At 46.2% G+C, this 21,353-nt stretch overlaps 1 protein-coding gene and 1 long non-coding RNA gene across 9 annotated transcripts in view; one reads left to right on the forward strand and one right to left on the reverse strand.

The window, feature by feature from the left end:
• Positions 1–8,163, reverse strand: part of ABCC4 (ATP binding cassette subfamily C member 4 (PEL blood group)) — a 282,616-nt gene extending 274,453 nt beyond the window's left edge. For 4 of the 8 annotated variants that reach the window (XM_063651058.1, XM_063651055.1, XM_063651057.1 and 1 more), the window contains exon 1: positions 7,929–8,163. In XM_063651058.1, coding sequence (XP_063507128.1) covers positions 7,929–8,002 — 74 coding nt within the window. In that variant the 5' untranslated portion in view covers positions 8,003–8,163. The remainder of the gene's footprint in view (positions 1–7,928) is intronic. The other 4 variants (XM_054446539.2, XM_063651059.1, XM_054446541.2 and 1 more) reach the window with 4 other exon arrangements.
• A 321-nt stretch (positions 8,164–8,484) lies between these two features.
• On the forward strand, positions 8,485–16,464 carry LOC134738076 (uncharacterized). Its single transcript, XR_010123608.1, has 2 exons — positions 8,485–8,855; positions 15,372–16,464. It is a non-coding gene; the product is annotated as an uncharacterized LOC134738076 (long non-coding RNA).
• Positions 16,465–21,353: the final 4,889 nt, after the last annotated feature.

Consider the following 21,353-nt stretch of genomic DNA (forward strand, 5'->3'; position numbering starts at 1 on the left):
ATTAGCTAGGTGTCCAGATGCGGTGGCTCATGCTTGTAATCCCAGCACTTTGGGAGGCCAAGGAGGGCAGATCACAAGGTCAGGAGTTCAAGACCAGCCTGACCAACATACTGAAACCCCATCTCTACTAAAAACACACAAAAAAATTAGTTGGGCGTGGTGGCGGGCACCTTTAGTCCCAGCTACTTGGGAGGCTGAGGCAGGAGAATCACTTGAACCCAGGAGGCAGAGGTTGCAGTGAGCCGAGATCACACCACTGCACTCCAGCCTGGGTGACAGAGTGAGACTCCGTCAAAAAAAAAAAAAAACACTTTAGCTAGGTGTGGTGGCGTGCACCTGTAGCTCAGCTACTTGGGAGGCTGAGGTGGAAGGATCACTTAAGCCTAGGAATTTGAGGCTACATTGAGCCATGATTGCACCACCGCACTCCCACCTGGGCAACAGAGCAAGACCCTGTCTCAAAACACACACACACACACACACACACAACACAAAATTAAATGGCCAGGAATAGTGGCTCATTCCTGTAATCCCAACGCTTGGGAAAACCAAGGCAGGAGGACTGCTTGAGCCCAGGATTTTGAGACCAGCCTGGGCAACATAGTGAGACCTCATCTTTACATGAAAAATATTTTTTTTATTATAGAAAAAGAAAATATAAAATTAAACATTTTATGCATTGACTGAGGGCCTCACACACCCATCCTCTCTAAGCCATCCCCTGCCCTCAGTCACTTGCGTTTGCTTCTATAGTCATGTCATCAGCATTCTAGGGCAGGTCTCCAGAGAGTCTATCTGGTTACCAGTGGCAGTTTCCACAGCAGCACAGGCTTTGCAAGATGACACTTCACCCACTGAGATATGGCCAGCAACAGGGGAGCAAGGATTTAACCACTCTCTGTGGGCCAGATGCGTCTGGCGATCCCTCTCAATGCCCATATTTAGGGAAAAGTCCTTCGTTGTTAGCCTCCACCCTGCTGCTCACCCCAGATCACCTCTGGATCAGGTGTGGGCAGAGGAATGCAAAGTGCCTGCCGGGCACCAGGGGGCAGCAGGACAATTCCTAGGAGAGTCTCAGGGATTGGCCCATCTTGTGCCCAGCTGGCAACAGTTCATAGGCTATGCCACTTATTTCCACTAATGGTAAAGAGGAGGAATTATTCAATAAATGATAATGGGGGAAACGAGCTGTTTGGGGAAAAAATGGGGACTATCTCATATCAAATACCAAAAGAAATTCTAGCTGCCTTTATTGTTAGAAATGAAACAATAGCTAAAAGAAAATGGAAGGCCAGGCACAGTGGCTCACGCCTGTAATCCCAGCACTTTGGGAGGCCGAGGCAGGTGGATCACCTGAGGTCAAGAGTTCGAGACCAGCCTGGTCAACATGGTGAAACCCTGTCTCTACTAAAAACACAAAAATTAGCCGGGCATGGTGGTGGGCGCTTGTAATCCCAGCTACTTGGGAGTCTGAGGCAGGAGACTCACTTGAACCCTGGAGGCGGAGGTTGCAGTGAGCTGAGATCACACCACTGCACTCCAGCCTGGGCAACAGAGCAAGACTCTGCCTCAGAAAAAAAAAGAAAATGGATACAGAGGTGGAGCATGGTGGCTCATGCCTGTAATCTCAGCACTTTGGGAGGCCGAGGCAGGCAGATCACTTGAGTTTACAAGTTTGAGACCAGCCTGGGCAACATGGTGAAACCCCAGCTCTATTAAAAAAAAAAAAAAATATATATATATATATATATATATATATATATATATATATATATACACACACAAAAATTAGCCAGGCGTAGTGGTGCACACCTGTAGTCCCAGCTACTCAGGAGACTGAGATGGGAGGATGGCTTGAGCCTGGGAAGAGGAGGTTGCAGTGAGCTGAAATCATGTCTCTGAACTCCAGCCTGGGCAGTGCAGCCAGACCTTGTCTCCAAATTAAAAAAAAAAGGATATGGAGACTGAAAAACAATTTAAAAATTAGCTGGGCATGGTGGCATGCACCTGTAGCTCAGCTCCTTGGGAGACTGAGCTGGGAGGATCACTTGAGCCTGGGAAGTTGAGACCGCAGTTGAGCCGTGTTCACGCCACTGCACTCCAGGCCTGGTCAACAGAGTGGAAGAGGTGAATGAGAAGATGGCTCACACCTGCAATTCCACCTGAAATAGGAAAAAATAGCTGATCCTCCCACTTCAGTCCCTCAATCTACCCAAACAAATTTCCATCCCAACATTTTAGGAGGCCTAGGTGGAAGGATGGCTTAAGCCCAGGAGTTTGAGACCCACCTGGGCAACATAGTGAGACCTCATCTCTATTTTTAAAAAAGAGCTGAAGCAACAGCAACAACCAAAAAGAAAAGATCAATTAATGATATATAAATTTAAAACTTCTGAAAAAAACTGAGAAGTGAAAATCTAGAAAAATATTGTAAGCACTACTACAAGTTATTTCAAAAATATAAATGCCTCATAGAAAAAAATGTAAAAAACTTAATAATTCAAAGACATACAAATAAACAAATGGTCAACAGACCTTGTCAAAGTTCAATTATAATTATCAATCAAATAAATTCAAACTGAAACTGATTGATACTATTTTTAACCTATCAACTTGGAAGCTTTTTTAAATTCAGTATTTGGGCCAGGCGCCATGGCTCATGCCTGTAATCCCAGCACTTTGGGAGACCAAGGCAGGTAAATCACCTGAGGTCAGGAGTTCAAGACCAGCCTGGCTAACATGGCAAAACCCCACCTCTACTAAAAATACAAAAATTAGCTGGGCATGGTGGTGCACACCTGTAATCTCAGCTACTTAGGAGGCTGAGACAGGAGAACCGCTTGAACCCGGCAGGTAGAGGTTGCAGTGAGCCTTGATCGCCCCCTACTGCACTCCAGCCTGGGTGACAGAGCAAGACTCCATCTCAAAATTAATTAATTAATTAATTCAGTATTCAAAGTTAACAATGAAATAAGTATACGAACTACTACTAAGCAGGCAAACTGGCCCAATTCTGTTGGAAAACAGGCCTTTACCAGTCATTCTACTTCTAAGAATACAGAAAAAGGAAAGATATACCAAAAGCATGGATATCCATTACATTGTTATTACAAATGCACTGTGTTCAACCATAGTGAAAAACTACATAAATTCAACCATTAAATACCATGTTTTCAAGATTATTTAATGCCATAAAAAATTAAATTAAGGCTGAGTGCAGTGGTTCATGCCTATAATCTCAACACTTTGGGAGGCTGAGGCAGGCAGATCACTTGAGCCCAGGAGTTCAAGACCAGCCCGGGCAACATGGCAAAGCCCTGTCTCTACAAAAAAAAAAAAAAATACAAAAATTGGCCCGGGGCCATGACACACACCTGTAGCTACTCAGGAGTCTGAGGTGGGAGGATCACTTGGGCCTGGGAGGCCAAAGCTGCAATGAGCCATCATCACACCACTTAACTCCAGCCTGAGCAAGAGTGAGACCACGTCTCAAAAAAAAAAAAAAAAGAAAGAAAGAAAGAAAAAAACACAAAAATAAGCATAAAGAGGTTTGTGAGGAAGACAGAAACAACCAAAATATCAGCAAATATACCTGGCCAACAGAAATAAAACATTCTATTCCTTACTTCTTTTTCTATAGTTTCAAATTTCCTACAGAAAGCGGCCAGGCACGGTAGCTCATGTGTGCAATCCCAGCACTTTGGGAGACCAAGGTGGGTGGATCACCTGAGGTCAGGAGTTCAAGACCAGCCTGGCCAACATGGTGAAACCCTGTCTCTTATAAAAATACAAAAATCAGCTGAGCATGTTGGCATGCATCTGTAATCCCAGCTACTCGGGAGGCTAAGGCAGGAGAATGGCTTGAACCCGGGAGGCAGAGGTTACAGTGAGCACAGATCACACCACTGCCAGCCTGGCAACAGAGCTAAAATTCTGTCTCAAAAAAAAAAAAAAAAAAAGGAAAGAAAGAAATAGGTGAAAATACTACCTTTAAAAATCCACAATTGCCAACAGCCATAATGCATGACTCCTTTTAGACCCCAAGTCCAAATTATGCTATAAATACACCAAAATCCCAGAAACATACTTTGTATAAAAGTCAGTAAGCTAGTTATTGGCATCACTTAGGTAGGCAGCTGCCAGTTCACAAGTTCAGAAAGCAGATGATATTTGAGAAGAAAAGCAAACACCCAACAAGAAGATGAAAAAGCAGTTTTTCCCTACAAGGTGGGCCCTGTCTCCAGGCAGCCACTTCCTGGATGGGCTCATTTCAGCTTTCCACTGGCAGTGGGAAGGGTACACAAATACTGACCTAAAAGCAGGAGGCTAAGGCACAAAATATAATTCAAGAATTTACTACAGGCCCAGTGTGGTGGTTCACGCCTGTAATCCCAGCACTTTGGGAGGCTGAGGCAGGCAGATCGCTGGAGCTCAAACTCCTGAGCTGTAGATTACAGTGTCCTTGGGGCACTGTCAGGTTAATCTGTAGCTATGTGGCAATATGAAGTACTTTCAACTGATAAGTAAATAGCTCAAGGGGGTGGGAAGTACAAGGTGACTGCTGTGTCATTTTAATGTCTCTCTGGGCCTGATAATTTAAAAGGACTCCACATTCCTCAGATGATGATGATTATTATTTTCTCACTATGAGGCCTCAGACTTTAAAATCCCTCAAACTGGCCCAGGCACAGTGGCTCATGCCTGTAATCCCAGCATTTTTGGAGGCCGAGGCGGGCGGATCACCTGAGGTCAGGAGTTCAAGACCAGCCTGGCCAACATGGCGAAACCCCATCTCTACTAAAAATACAAAAATTAGCTGGGTGTGAGGGTGCACGCCTATAGTCCCAGCTACTTGGGAGACTGGGGCAGGAGAATCACTTGAACCCAGGAGGCGGAGGTTGCAGTGAGCAGAGATTGCACCACTGCACTCCAGCCTGGGTGACAGAGCTGAGCGACAGAGAAAGACTCCGTCTCAAAAAAAAGAAATAAAGAAATTTTAACAATTAAAAATAAAGAAAAGCATAATACTGTAATAATACTCCAATGAGAGGAGTAGCTGGAAGCAGTAAGCGCCTCAAATCAGGATCACCTGGAGCACTTGAAACCTCACCACCCCCACCCACACACCCAGTGTTTCCAGTTTTACTGAATCAGTCCAAAGTGGATGCTGGAGAATCTGCATCTCTTACAATCTCCCAAGTGATGCTGATGCTGCTGCTCTGAGCGCTATGCTTTGAGAACAGCTGCCCTAAAGCACACTAATAGTTGTTACACATGCATCATCTCCAACTGCAGGTACTTTAAGAACTTCCCTTGAGAAACTCTAGCCTTCCAGAACAGGGAGTGCCTTCTCCATGCGTTTCCGACAAGCACCTGAAGTGGAAGCAGCTCAGTACAGCAGCTCCAAAGAGGCTGGGGACACAGTCTGCCCAGCTTTGGAGCCTGCTCTGACACTTGATTGCTGTGTGAGTCCAGGCAACTTACTCAACCAGTCTCAGCTTAAGTGTCCTCAGAGTAAAACAGAGGTCTACTAGCTCCTTGCCTTCCATCAGGGAAATCAGAAATGAACACCTACTCAAGTCATCAATGGGAACGCATCACTTCCTATTTCCCTGCCACCTACATTTTGAAAATGTAGGGGGAGAAAAATGTAAGGAAGCAGGACTCACATCTGTAATCCCAGAACTTTGGGTGGCCGAAGCGGGAGGAACACTTGAGCCCAGGAGTTCAAGACCAGCCTGAGCAACAACATAGAGAGCCCTATCTCTACAAAAAAAAATCTTTTTTTATTATCCCAGCATGTGACACACACCTGGAGCCCCAGCTACTCGGGAGCCTGAGGCAGGAGGATTGCTTCGGCCCAGGAGTTGGAGGCTGCAGCAAGCTATGATATGTGTCACTGCACTCCAGCCTGGGTCACAGCTTGCACAAAGCAAGATCCTGTCTCAAAAAAAAAAAAAAAGTTCCTTGCCCTGCCTGAAGTTGAGGAGACCATTTGTCTACTTCAAGTTATTATTTACAGAAACCACACCCATATTCCTTCCTCCTCCACGCGCCCCTCTCCTTAAGAGAAAGGCCACCAAACAACCAAGAGAGGTTCCTACACCCACTGAGTGTACCACAATCAAAACAAGAGTAAGCGACTCATCCTCTTGGAATCCCCTAAGTCAAGCTTGTCCAACCTGAGGCCCATGGGCTGCATGTGACCCAACACAAATTTGTAAGCTTTCTTAAAACATCAGGAGATTTTTTTTTTTGCGATTTTTTTTTTTAGCTCATCAGCTATCATTAGTGTTAGTGTATGATTAGTGTTAGTGTATTTTATGTACGGCCCAAGACAATTCTTCCAGTGTGGCCCAGAGAACCCAAAAAATTGGACACCCCCACCCTAGGTTGTCCCATAATAAAAGGCAATATCAACATGTGGGAAAGATGAGGCGGCAGAGGTCAAGAAACAGAAGATCTAATCATCAACCAAATGAGATTGAAGCCCTTCAAAGGTTCAGGCTTATGTAGTTAGCAGATGGAATTCCCCCACACACACCCGCCGCCCCCCCGAGACGGACTCTCACTCTGTCACCCAGGTTGGAGTGCAGTGGCGCGATCTCAGCTCACTGCAACCTCCGCCTCCTAAGCAATTCTCCTGCCTCAGCCTCCTGAGTAGCTGGGATTACAGGCATGCTCCACCACACCCGGCTAATTTTTGTATTTTTAGTAGAGACGGAGTTTCACCATGTTGGCCAGGCTGGTCTGGAACTCCTGACCTCGTGATCCACCCACCTCTGCCTCCCAAAGTGCAGGGATACAGGCGTGAGCCACTGCGCCAGGCCAAGATGGAAATTTTAGGTACTACTGTCACCCGAGTCTTTCTCCGCTTGTTTCCTTGCACAAAATGGGTAGGGCTGTGGGCCCTCCCAGCTCAGGAGCTCTGGGGTGGTTTTAAAAAGGTAGAACTCCTGGTAGGAACCACCTGCATCAAGACCATGGATCACCTCTCTGAAGGTTAGCGATTCCAGGGACCCCACCTCGGAGCAGTCCTCCTAGGTGGAAGTGAAAATATTGGAAAGAGGGAAAGAAGCTGGTCAAAGACAGACTCCAGTCGTGGCGGTGCATGTCCCAGTTAAAAGCAAATCCTGGAAAATCTTGTTCAAGAACACGGTCCCCATTCATAAGTCAAAAATAATAATAGTGTTATTTTACCCACATGAAACTTGCCATAACTAGGTACCACGACCCACATGGACACACAGTGAGATTCCCACAGAGAGGCAGAAGGAGCCCTGGTCACTGAGACAAACGATACAGAGTCACCGGACACAGAGAGGCACAACGGGACGTGGAGTTGGATCGAGCTGTCTCGTAAGGAATATCGGAAGGGGTGGGGACACTATTGGGAGATGGCATAGCTCCAGGACACTAATTAGGCTTTGGCTGAGATTAGGTAAAGGAAGCTGTTCATAAACTGCTTACTTAAAAAGAAAGGAAAAGGTGCGTTTGAGTTCAGGAGACTGCGAGTCCCGAAGCAGGAGGTGGGAGCCAGCGAAGGGTGGGCGTGTAAGGGGTGCAGTCGCTTCTCCCGCTGGGCAAGAGATTCCCCCTTTCGGCAGCCTGGGTTCCCCGCCTCCCCACCTTCTGCTCCTCCTCCCCCGAGCCCTAAGGGCCCGCAGGGCCTCCAGCAGCAAAGCCGCTGGCCCCGCGCCACCAGCACCGGGTCCCCGAGTCCCCGCGTCCCCCTGCGCCGCGCACCGGGGCGCAGGCGGCGACCACGCGGCCGGCGTGGGGGCGGCGCCACCCGTAGCAGAAAGCCCCGGCGTGGACCGCGTGGCGTAGGAAAGCGCTCCCCTCGCCCCCAGACGCAGAAGGCTTGGGCAGCATCGGGCGCGGCCCCGGCGGCTGCAGGGTGACTTGTTTCGGGAGGGGACACTCACCAGAAGAACACGCGGGAGCAGAGGTTCGCGTCCTGCAGCGGGTTGGGCTTCACCTCCTGGTACACGGGCAGCATCTTGCCGGGCGGGGCGGGCGCGGGCCGGGGTCGCGCTGATCAGGCGGCGGTGGCCGCGGGCTCCGCTCCTGGACCGCGAGCAGGGATGCTGGGGCTCCGGCCGCCACGCCTGTCTGCTCCGCTGGAGCCTGTGAAGCAGCCGCTTCCGGGAGCCAGGCGCCGGCGGCACGCCCCGTCCCCGCCTCTCAGTCCCGCCGCTGCCAGGGCCGCCTCGGGGGCGCCCGCTACGCGCCGCCGCCTGGAGCCCAGGAGCCGCGCACCGTGTGCGAGCGCTGCCGGGACCGACGGGTGACGCGGCGGGAGGAGACGCGGCGGGCGGAGGCGAAGCTGGCGACGCCAAAGGGAGCCTAGAGCTACGCCCAGGGGTGAGGCGAGGGCAGCCCGCGCTGCTGGATGGAGAGGGTAGCCGAGCGCGCGGCACGGAGGCCGGGTCCGGAGGTGCCCACGTGCACGCCCCCGGGTTAAACTTTCCGAAATTCACTATCCGAGTCTAGGCGCCGACACAGAAGGTGGAGCAGGGAGGCGTCGGCTGTGCCCGCCCCTGCGACGCAGAAACGCCCCCTCGGCCACGGGTTTGGGAAGACTGGGAGACAGCTGCCTCGTGCTCTAGCAGCCCGCCCCCTGGGCGCCTTTCCCTTCTCAGGACCAAACGAGGGTGCCATGGGAGGCTCTCCAACCTGTGAGCCAAACATTTGACCCTGGACGACAGCAAATTTTAGCACAGATTATCCTTGTAGAGCTGCAAGACCTCAAGAAAGCCGGCTAACTCGAGAGTAGGACCCAGATGAATTTGGGAGATGGATGAATGCTGTCGTCGATGGGGGCGGGCTTTCGGCATCTCACCTGTTGCATGGTACGGTGGACCTCCGAGCTTTTTGCTGCCCTCTTAGATTGGGAAAGGAATATAAGAGGAAAGAGAGACTACTTTATGATTTCTGTCGTCAAGCCCTAAAGCCTAACAGATAACAGTGGCAAACGACACGTGGGTTCCAGAAGACCAGTGATGTTTATGTGCATTTCTGGGTTCCAGAAGACCAGTGATGTTTATATGCATTTCTGAGTGCGTAGCCTCACTAGTGTGTGGGGGGGGGGGGGGCAGTCTCACACACAGCGGCACGATTATGGCTCATTGCACCCTCGACCTCCCAGGGCTCAAGCAATCCTCCCAACTCAATTTAAGTAGCTAGGACTACAGGCACCCGCCAACACACCCTGCTCATATTTTGTAATTTTTGTAGAGATGCAAAAATCAAAATCAAAGGCTCCAAGTTCAAATATTGATAATTTTTGAAGCCAAATGATGTGTCATGGGGGGTTATTTTCTTCATATTTCATGCATGTTTGAGAATTTGGTTTTCTTTGTAATAAGATCATTTTATTGTTCCTTGATAATTTCTCACTTTGTTGCCCAGGCTGGTCTCAAACTCCTAGGCTCAAGTGATCCTCCCACCGTGGCCTCCCAAAGTGCTAGGATTACAGGCATGTACCGCCATGCCCGACCAATTATCTCACTTTTAATTCTATCAGTGCCCCATCCAAGGTTATCCTTATTTTATAGATGAGGAAGGTGAAGCTGAAAGGCAGAACTTGTCCAGTCTTAGAGCCAAGAAAGGATAAAACATGATTTGCAATAAGCCTGTGTCTGAGCATGGCCTGTCTCCCTGGTGGATGGCCAGTGTGCATGAGAAGTGCCCAGAATATGGCTGGTTGAATGGCTGTAGGAATGAATGAACAAAATCTTGTTCCAAGCTTTTGGACTCCCACCTCTAAGTCTTCAGTCATTTCTGTGGCTACCTTAACAAGGTCAGCAGCTGCTCTTCATATCCACCCTGAATGAAAAAAAATGAAAGGCTCCAAGTTCATGGTGCTTGGAACCAAATCATTTTATTGTTCCTTGATAATTTCCCGTGTATATTTGCCAAAATGGTATAATTAATAGCTTTTAAAGGAAGCCTTACACAAACACATATTTAAAAGTCAAGCACAGGCTGGCCAGCATAGTGAGGCCCTGTCTCTACCAAAAGTTTTAAAAATTAGCCCAGGTGTGGTGGCGTACCCTTGTAGTCCCAGCTACTTAGGAGGCTGAGACAGGAGGATGGCTTTAGCCCAGGAGTTCCAGGCTACAAGGAGTTAAGAAGGTGCCCACCGGGCTGGGCACAATGGCTCACGCCTGTAATCCTAGCACTCTGGGAGGCCGAGGCAGGTGGATCACCGGAGGTCAGGAGTTCAAGACCAGCCTGGCCAACATGATGAAACCCCATCTCTACTAAAAATACAAAAAATTATCAGGGTGTGGTGGTGGATGCCTGTAATCCCAGCTACTCAGGAACCTCAGGCAGAAGAATCACTTGAACCCAGGAGGCGGAGGTTGCAGTGAGCCGCGATCATGCCACTGCACTCCAGCCTGGCAACAAGAGTGAAACTCCGCCTCAAAAAAAAAAAAAAAAAAAAAGAAGGTGCCACTGCACTCCAGGCTGTACACGCCCATAATCCCAGCACTTTGAGAGGTGGAGACAGGAGGATTGCTTTAGCCCAGGAGTTCTAGACCAGCCTGGGCAACATAAGGAGACCTCATCTCCACTAAAAATGTAAAAATATGATGGGTGTGGTGGCGTGAGTCTGTAGTCCCAGCTGGAGGTTCAGGTGGGAGGATTGCTTGAGTCCAGGAGTTGGAGGCTACAGTAGGCTATGATCACACCACTGCCCTCCAGCCTGGGATAAAGAGTGAGACTCTGTCTCAAAAAAAAAAAGGTCAAGCACATAAGAATGGCAAAATATTGATAATTTTTGAAGCCAAATGATGTGTCATAGGGGTTTATTTTCTTATATTTCATGCATGTTTGAGAATGGTTTTCTTTTTGGAGATGGGGGTCTCACTATGTTGCCCAGGCTGGACTCAAACTCCTGGGCCCAAGGGATCCTCCTGCCTCAACCCCTCCAAGTACCTGGGATTGTAGGCACTCGCCAGCATACCAGCTCATGTTTCAGAATTTCTGTCACAAAAAGGAACACAATATTTTAAGTTGACTACTGTGGGAAAGCTATGATCATTCAATAGCCTACCTTTCTGATACTCTTTCTCAGATAATATAAGCTATAAACCAAAATAGTCAGCCTTCACCTGATTTACAGTGCCCTTTGAAACTTCCTTAGTTTTCTAGCCCAGTAAATGCTGAGCTACCAGTTCTACTTCCAAGCTAGAGAACCTGTTTACTAAAGTTAGAAGTCTAGTGACTTCCTTTGTCAGACTGTCCCAGAATGCTCTCCCTACCCCCAACAACTGTATAAGAACCATAATTAGCCATCTCCAAACTGCCAGAGTGCTCAGTCCCTTCGGCTCCTGCAGAGGCTTATTTTTTTCTTAATTAAGATCTTTTGGAACTTCTTAACATTCTTTTCTGAACATTAACAATGTGGTATTTGGAAGAGATACTATAGAACAGTGTCTGACTGCAGAGAGGAGTGGATATGGAACCAGGGGACCAGGGCTTTATATCTTTTTCCTTGTTACCTAACCTTTCTGACCCTTATTTTTCTCAGGTCTAAAATGGGGTGAGTGGTGGGTGCAGTGGCTCATGCCTGTTATCCCAGCACTTTGGGAGGCAGAGGCGGGCAGATCACCTGAGGTCAGGAGTTAGAAACCGGCCTCGCCAACATGGCAAAACCCCGTCTCTACTAAAAATACAAAAATTATCAGGGCGTGGTGGCATGTGCCTGTAATCCCAGCTACCTGCGAGACTGAGGCAGGAGAATTGCTTGAACCAGGGAGTCGGAGGTTGCAGTGAGCCAAGATCATGCCACTGCACTCCAGCCTGGCAACAGAGCGACATTCTGTCTCAAAAAAAAAAAAAAGATAAAAATTAGCCAGGCTTGGTGGCATGTGCCTGTAGTCCCAGCTACTTGAGACACTAAGGCAGGAGAATTGCTTGAACCTGGGCTGCAGAGGTTGCAGTGAGCCATGAGCCAAGAGCGTGCTGCTGCGCTCTAGCCTAGGTGACAGAGCTAGACTCCATCTCAAAAAAAAACAAGAATAAAATGGGGTCAGGCAGGGCATGGTAGCTCACACCTATAATGTCAACATTTTGGGAGCCCAAGGCAGGAGCATCACTTGAAGCCAGGAGTTCGAGAGCAGCCTGGGCAATGTGAAGAGACGCCGTCTCTACAAAAAAAATAAAAATAAAAAAATAATAATAATAATGTTTTTTAAATTAGTCAGGCATGGTGGCACACACCTGTAGTCCTAGCTACTCGGGAGGGTAAGATGGGAGGATCACTTGAGCCTAGGAGTTTGAGGCTGCAGTGAGCTCCGATTGCACGACTGCACTCCAACCTGGGAGACAGAGTGTGAAACCCTGACTCTAAAAACATAAAAATACATGTAAAAACAAAATAGAGATCAGAATCCCCACTCTTCCTTCTTCACAGGATTATTGTGAGTCTCACAACTTGTGAATACACTCTGAGGGCAATATACAAATTAAAGGATGGGGGTTTTTTCCCATTCATTCAATAAATCTTTAGTGAATGCCTTCTGGATACATGACAGCTAGGGCAGGGAATGAGCCTGCAAAGACGGGGAAGATGTCTTCTTTTTTGTTTATTTGTTTGTTTGTTTTTGAAAGAGGTCTAGCTCTCGCCCAGGCTGGAGTGCAGTGGTGCAATCTTGGCTCACTACAACCTCCTGGGCTCAAGTCCATCCTCCCATCTCAGCCTCCCAAGTAGCTGGAACTACAGGCACGCACCACCATGCCCAGCTAACTTTTGTATTTTTTTGGTAGAGAGAGGGTTTTGCTGTGTTGCCCAGGCTGGTCTCAAACTCCTGAGCTCAAGCGATCTGCCAGTCTCAGCCTCCTGAAGTGCTGGGATTACAGGTGAGAGCCACCGCACCCAGCCTAAAGATGTCTTAAGAATGACTTGTCAAAGGAAAAAATATTAGGGCCACTTCAAGCTGAGAACTGCTCAGGGCAAATCTGCCTCCCATTCTATTCAAAGTCACCCCTCTGCTCACAGAGATAGATGCATATTCTGATTGCCTCCTTTGGAGAGACTTATCAGAAACTCAAAAGAATGCAACCATTTGGCTGAGCTCAGTGGCCTGTAATCCCAGCACTTTGGGAGGCTGAGGTGGGTGGATCACCTGAGGTCAGGAGTTTGAGACCAGCCTGGCCACCTTGATGAAACCCCATCTGTGCTAAAAATACAAAAAATTAGCCAGGCGTGGTGGCAGGCACCTGTAACCCCAGCTACCTGGAAGGCTGAGGCAGGAGAATACCTTGAACTTGGTAGATAGTTTCACTCACGTCCGTGTGAAGAGACCACCAAACAGGCTTTGTGTGAGCAACAAGGCTGTTTATTTCACCTGGGTACCAGCGGGCTGAGTCCGAAAAGAAAGTCTGCGAAGGGAGATAGGGGTGGGGCCGTTTTATAAGATATGGGTAGGTAAAGGAAAATTACAGTCAAAGGGGGTTGTTCTCTGGCAGGCAGGGGTGGGGGTCACAAGGTGCTCAGTGGGGGAGCTTTTGAGCCAGGATGAGCCCGGAGAAGGAATTTCACAAGGTAATGTCATCAGTTAAGGCAGGAACTGGCCATCTGGACATTTACGTGCCGGTCACAGGGGATATGATGGCTTAGGTTGGGCTCAGAGGCCTGACAGATAGAGGTTGCAGTGAGCTGAGATCGCACCACCGCACTCAAGCCTGGGCAACAAGAGCAAAACTCCATCTCAAAAAAAAAAATCATGAATAACTTGGCCAGGTGTGGTGGCTCACCCCTATAATCCCAGCACTTTGGAAAGCTGTGGTGGGAGGATTGGTTGAGCCCAGGAGTTCGAGACCCAACCTGGACAACATAGTGAAAACCCATCTGTACCAAAAGAATTAATAAAGTTAGCCAGGCATAGTGGTGGAGTCCCAGCTACTTGGGAGGCTGAGGCAGGAGGATCACTTGAGCCCAGGAGGTCAAGGTTGTAGTGAGCTGTGATTATGCCACTGCACTGCAGCCTGGGTGACAGAGTAAGAACTTGTCTAAAAAAAAAAAAGAAAAGAAAAGAAAAAAGAAAAAAATACCAATGGATAACTTGTTTTAAGGAGGGATGAGAAGATGTTAAACATGAGGCCTGCAGTGGCAGACCATCCACATCAATTTTTATGGAAAAAAATCATCTTGTTTGTGCCCTAATTGAAGAAGACCAACAATTAATAGCAGCCAACACCATATTAACAATAGCAAACACCACAGACATCTCAATTGGTTCAGCTTACACAGCTCTGACTGAAAAATTAAAGTTGAGCAAACTTTTCACTCAATAGGTGTCAAAACTGCTGTGCCCAGATCAGCTATGGAGAAGAGCAGAGCTTTCAGTGGAAGTTTTAAACAAATGAGATCAAGACCCTGAAGTATTTTTTTCAAAGAATCGTAACGGGAGATTTACCAGTACAATCCTGAAGACAAAGCACAATCAAAGCAATGGCTACTGAGAGGTGGAAGCGGTCCAGTCACAGCACAAACAGAGCAGTCAAGAGCAAGGGTCACACAACAGTTTTCTGAAATGCTCAAGATATTTTGCTTGTTGACGTTCTGGAGGGCCAAAGAATGATAACATGTGCTTGCTATGAGTGTTTTGAGAAAATTAGCCAAAGCGTTAGCAGGAAAATGCCTGGGAAAGCTTCACCAGAGTCCTTCTCTACCACGACAGTGTTCCTGCTCATTGCTCTCATCAAACCAGAACAATTTCCCAAGCGTTTCAATGGGAAATCACTAGTATTCACGTTACAGTTCTGATTTGTTGCCTTCTGACTTCTTTTTGCTTCCTAATCTTAAAATATATTTAAAGGGCACTCATTTTCCTTAGATATTACTGTTAATACTGTATGGTTGAATTTCCAGGACTCTCAATACTTTTTTTTTTCTTTTGAATCAGAGTTTTGCTCTTGTTGCCCAGGCTAGAGTGCAATGGCGTGATCTCAGCTCACCACAACCTCCACCTCCCAGGTTCAAGCGATTCTCCTGCCTCAGCCTCCCGAATAGCTGGGATTACAGGCATGCACCACCATGCTCAGTTAATTTTGTATTTTTAGTAGAGACAGAGTTTCTCCATGTTGGTCAGACTGGTCTCTAACTCCCAACTTCAAGTGATCCACTTTTTTGGGAGGCCTCGGCCTCCCAAAGTGCTAGGATTACAGGCGTGAGCCACCGCACCTGGCCAGGACTCTCAATTCTTTAGGGATGGATGGACTAATGACTGGTATCATTGCTTACAAAGGTGTCTCAAACTTGATGGAGCTTATGTTGAGAAATAAAGTTTATATTTTTTATTTTTATCTGTTAAGTCCATTTTTTCATGAACTTTTTTTTTTTTTTTTTTTTTTAGGCTAGTCAAGTGAAGCAGTGGGAGTGGAAAAGGAGCAAAGCAATCTGTAACTAGTTGTGATTCCATGAACTTTTTGAAATCCTCTTGTATTGGCTTCCTTCCCTCTTCTGTCTTACTTCTCTACTCCCTACAAGTGTTTTCTGGGATCACCTCCAAATAAACTACTTGCAATCTAATCCTGTCTCAAGGTCTGCTGCTGTGGGAACCCAAACTAAGACACCTGTAAAAAATATCCTTCCAATTACTGAAAAATATGTTCACTTGCACCCATAAAAGTGTTTACTGATACCATAGACCCTTGGCTGTACAATATGGTAGCAGTATCCACATGAGCATTTTGAGGACCTGAAACGTGGCTGGTCCCAGTTGAGATGTTCTGGAAGTATGAAACACACTAACTTCAAAGACAGTGTCAAGAAAACTGTGTTTAACTTCTCATGAATGATTTTTTTTTACATAGATTACATGTTAAAATGATAATATTTGGACACATTAGTTAAAAACAGAAAGTCAGCGCCCCAACATTTCCAGGTAGAGAACCTATCAAAGGAGACTGAAGTGAGAAGAAAAATAAATAGAGTCACAGAAGTGAAGAAAATGTTTCAAGAAAGGAAAGATGGAGCCCATGCTCCTGGGAGGCTGGGAAATTGAGGACAGAAGAGCAGCCACTGTATTTAACAACATGGGGACCTTTGGTGAATTGATCAAATCAGTATTTTAAAAAGAGGGAGACAGACCCTCGTTAAAATATGTTGAGGAGAGAATGGAATGTGAAGATGTAAAGACAGAGGTTATACACAACTTCTCTGAGAAATGTTGCTGTGAGGAGAGAGAGAAAATACATAATTGCAGGAGAGAAATCCTTGGGAAAGCAGTCCTCCACACCGTGGACTATTCCATAGCCAATTTTAACAACATAGGTGATAGGGTTTGGCTCTGTGTCTCCAACCAAATCTCATCTCGAATTGTAATCGCCACAATCCCCATGTGTTGAGGGAGAAACCCGATGGGAGGTGATTGGCTCGTGGAGGCAGTTGTTATCGTGATAGTGACTATTTTATAAGGGGCTCTTCCCCCTTCACTCCTTGCTCCCCTCTCTCCTGCCACAATGTGAAGAAGGTCCTTGTTTCCCCACCTTCTGCCATGATTGTAAGTTTCCTGAGGCCTCCCCAGCCATGTGGAACTGTGAGTCAATTAAAGCACTTTCTTTTATAAATTACCCAGTCTTGGGTATTTCTTTACAGCAGTGTGAGAATGAACTAATATGATGGGTGTAGTAGATGTTGTCAGTGCCTGACCAGAACCCCCAGGCCCTTACCATTTCACAGTGGCCTGACTTCCTGCATCTCTGCCTCAAGTCCTTCTGCTCCACCAGAGTTGGTTTAGCCCAAGTACAAGGCAGGCCAGGGAGTTAGTGTCTCCCTCTGCCCTCCTTCTCCAGCAACAATCAACTAATAGATGGACAAGAGCTGGTGTATAAATAACGCCACTCACTCACTCCTCAGGTAACTGAGGTTTGTGTTTATACTGTCTCCTAAATTTCCTCAGCAGGATTACTCTCCAGTAGCCCAGACTGGGACATGTCTGATGATATACCCTTTATTGGCTGCATTCCCTCCCCTGTCTCACTTCCCCACTCCCTGGTGGGTGTTTCTTGGGATCACCTACCAATAATCTCTTGACAGTCGAACTCTTGTCTTAGGGTCTTGTCAAACTAAGACAATAGAAAATATTCATATAATGATATAAAACCATTATACCTATTATGTACAAGAATGCATGAAACTAAGAAAGATTGGAAGAAAATATTCCAAAATAATAACAGTGATTAGTTCTGTGTTGTGGGTAATTATGGGTAATTAAAAATCAAAGCAAACCTTTCTTTTCTAAAATGAGTTCATTAATTTTTTTATTTTTTTTCTTTTTGAAATAGGGTCTTGCTCTGTCACCCAGGCTGGAGTGCAGTAGTGTGTGATGATGGTTCACTGCAGCCACAACGTCCTGAGCTCAGGTGATCCTCCCACTTCAGTCTCCAGAGTAGCTGGAACTGCAGGTGTGCGCCACTACACCCGGCTAATTTTTTGTATTTTTTGTAGAAATGGGGTTTTGCCACATTGCCCAAGCTGGTCTTAAACTCCTGGACTCAAGGGATCCTCTGTCCTCAGCCTCCCAAAGTGCTGTGATGATAAATGTGAGCCACCGCAACTGAGTTCATTACTTTTTTTGTTTTTTGATTTTTAGTTTTTTGTTTTGTTTTTTTAGAGACAGGGTCTCTCTGTCACTCAGGCTGGAGTGCAGTGGAGTGATCATAGCTCACTCAAGCCTCGAGGGCTCAGGTGATCCTCCCACCTCAGATTCCCAAATAGCTGAGACTATATGCACATGCCACCACAGTTGGATAATTTTTTAAACTTTTTTTGTAGAGACAAGGTCTCATTATGTTGTAAGGCTGGTCCTGAAATCCTGGCATCAAGCAATCCTCCCACCTCAGCCTCCCAAAATGCTGGGATTACAGGTGTGAGTCACTGAGCCTGGCCTAAAGTGAGGTTTTTTTGTCTGTTTTTAGTTAAACATTTGTTTTAAAAAAGAAGTACTGTAATTACAATATACAGATTAACAGGTTTTGTGAATTCCAGAAGTCTATCTTCAAAAAAACAAACCTGTTCCTAAACAAAACCATCACTGATGTTAACTTTCTCAGCAATACACAGCAAATGAAATATCAACATTTGGCTGGGTGCAGTGGCTCATGCCTGTAATCCCAGCACTTTGGGAGGCTGAGGCGGGCGGATCACTTGAGGTCAGGAGTTGGAAACCAACCTGACCAACATGGAGAAACCCCATCTCTACTAAAAATACAAAATTAGCCGAGCGTGGTGGTGCATGCCTGTAATCCCAGCTACTTGGAAGGCTGAGGCAGGAGAATCGCTTGAACCCGGGAAGCAGAGGTTGCAGTGAGCCAAGATGGTGCCATTGCACTCCAGCCTGGGCAACAAGAATGAAACTCCGCCTCAAAAAAAAAAAAAAAAGAAAAGAAAGAAATATCAACATGTATATGAAAAACATAACAGACCAGGCACGGTAGCTCATGCCTGTAATCCCATCACTTTGGGAGGCGGAGGCAAGAGGATCACTGGAGCCCAGGAGTTCAAGACCAGCCTGGGCAATATAGCAAAACCCTGTCTCTACAAAAAAAATACAAAAAATCAGCCAGGCATGGTGGTATGTACTGGTAGTCCCAGCTACTCAGGAGGCTGAGATGGGAGGATCACTTGAGCCCGGGTGGTCGAGGCTACAGTGAGCCATGACTATACCACTGCACTCCAGCCTGGGTGACAGAATGAGACTGTCTCAAAAAAAAAAAGAAAAAAACATAACAAAAAATCCAGGATCCCAGGAAATTAGTTTCAGTTTAGAATTATGCTTCAGACCAAATATTATATCATAGAAACGAAATGTATAAATGTATGGCAAAATATGATTTTTTTTCTTTCAGTAGCTATACTTCACTGAATGAGTAATTGTACCTTTTTACTATTTCACTAAATCCTTGCAATACTACCCTGAGGAATGTATTATTGTCTTTTTACAGATAATAAAGCTTAGAGAAAGGTGAAATACATTCTCCAAAATGGAAAAAAAAAATAAGATTTGCCAATGCCCATGAACACTGTACCACTTTGGTCTGCCTCTCTCTCCACTTCAGATGTCATATTAGAGTCACCAGCAGATCAAGGAACAGTCACTGAGTCAACATTTCTGATGTGGTTGATGTAATCTAGCACCGTGAGGCTGGACGTGTATGAAGCCAGATTGCAGAAGCAAACAGGTGCCTTAGGGCAACTTGAAATGGGATCACCACAGCTATGTTGGGTAGAATGACAGGCAGGAAAGCCATGGCCCTTCAAAACCTACAATATAGACTTTATAATCAGAACAGCAGAAAAAAGTCAACTTGTCTAGCAGAGACATCCATTTTTTAAAACTACCAAGGCTCTGATAATTGTAATTTTAAAGTATATCTGACCTTGGCCAGGCACGCTGGCTCACACCTGTAATCCCAGCACTTTGGCAGGCTGAGGCAGGTGGATCACCTGAAGTCAGAAGTTGGAGACCAGCTTGGCCAACATGGTGAAACCCCATCTGTACTAAAAATACAAAAATTAGCCTGGCGTGGTGGCATATGCCTGTAGCTACTCGGGAAGCTGAAACAGGAGAATCGCTTGAACCTGGGAGGCAGAGGTTGTAGTGAGCCAAAATTGCACTATTGCACGCCAGCCTGGGCAACAAGAGCTAAACTCCATCTCAACAAAATAAAAATAAATAAAGTATATTTGACCTTAAAGGACTAAAAATGGCACAGATTACATAGACACCTATTGTAGAGAAAAATTAAATTAGAATTAGATTATTCAATGACACATTACATGAGAACAACAGCTCTTATGTACCCATCAGCAGTATTTGCTGAATGTGTACAGGAAGCCATCACTCACAATTTTATTTACAAATAAAATGTAAACTAATCTTCAAGAGATAAGGGAGAATCTTGCGCCTGCTAGTTCAATCTGCTGCTTAAAAAAAAAAAAGACAAAAAAAAAGCTGGCCAAGCGCGGTGGCTCACGCCTGTAATCCTAGCACTTTGGGAGGCTGAGGCAGGTGGATCACCTGAGGTCAGGATTTGAGACCAGCTCGACGAACATGGTGAAACCCCATCTCTACTAAAAATACAAAAATTAGCTGGGCGTGGTGGCAAGTGCCTATAATCCCAGCTACTCAGGAGGCTGAGGCAGGAGAATGTCTTGAACCCGAGAGGTGGAGGTTGTAGTGAGCTGAGATCGCACCACTGCATTCCAGCCTGGGTGATAGAGCGAGACTCTTGTCTAAAAAAAAAAAAAATGCTGGCCGGACACAGTGGCTCATGCCTGTAATCCCAGCACTTTGAGAGGTGGAGGGGGAGGATCACTTGCGCCCAGAAGGTCAACACTGCAGTGGGCCGTGTTCCTGACACTTCACTCCAACCTGGGCAGCCGAGCAAGATACTGTCTCAAAAAAATAGTAAGAACAAAAAGCAAATAAATGTGTATCAGCACAAGAGGGAAAGAATTCTGACATTTTCCCTATGTATGAAGTCACCCAAATATATCTGTCAAGACTAAATTAAACAAATGAAGAAGTGTTATTTCTGGATTGGATATGCAAAATGTGACATATACATACACTGGAACATTATTCAGACTTTTAAAAGAAGGGATTCTGACACAGGCTACATCATCCATGCTGTAGGGAACAAAAAAATAAGCCAGTTGCAAAAGGACAACTACTGTATGATTCGACTTATATGAAGTATCTAGAGGAGTCAGATTCCTAGAGACAGAAAGTGAAACAGTGGTTGCGAGGGCCTGGGGCTAGGGGAATGGGGAGTTATTGTTTAATGAGTACAGAGCTTTGGTTTGGGAAGATGAAAACATTTTGCAGGTGGATGGTTGGTGATGATTGTGGAGCAATGTGAATGTACTTAATGCCACTCAACTGTATGCCTAAAACCTGTTAAAATGATAAATGTAATGCAATGTATATTTTACCACAATATTAAAAAGTATTATTTCTGGGCCAGGCACAGTGGCTCACACCTGTAATCCCAGCACTTTGGGAGGCCAAGGTGGGCAGATCACCTGAGGTCAGAAGTTCAAGACCAGCTTGGCCAATATGGTGAAACCCCTCTCTACAAAAACAGAAAAATTAGCTGGGCATGATGGCAGGTAACTGTAATCACAGCTACTTGGGAGGCTGAGGTAGGAGAATCGCTTGAACTCAGGAGGTGGAGGTTGCAGTGAGCCGAAATTGCACCACTGCACTCCAGCCTAGGCGACAGAGCAAGACTCCATCTCAAAAAAAAAAAAAAAAAAAGTATTATTTCTGAAAGCAAGTAGAAAAAGGAATGTCTCCATCTGTTTCTTTCTTTTTTTTCCTAATAGAGAC

This window comes from Pongo pygmaeus, chromosome 14 (assembly GCF_028885625.2).
Source record: "Pongo pygmaeus isolate AG05252 chromosome 14, NHGRI_mPonPyg2-v2.0_pri, whole genome shotgun sequence".
NCBI lineage: Eukaryota > Metazoa > Chordata > Mammalia > Primates > Hominidae > Pongo > Pongo pygmaeus.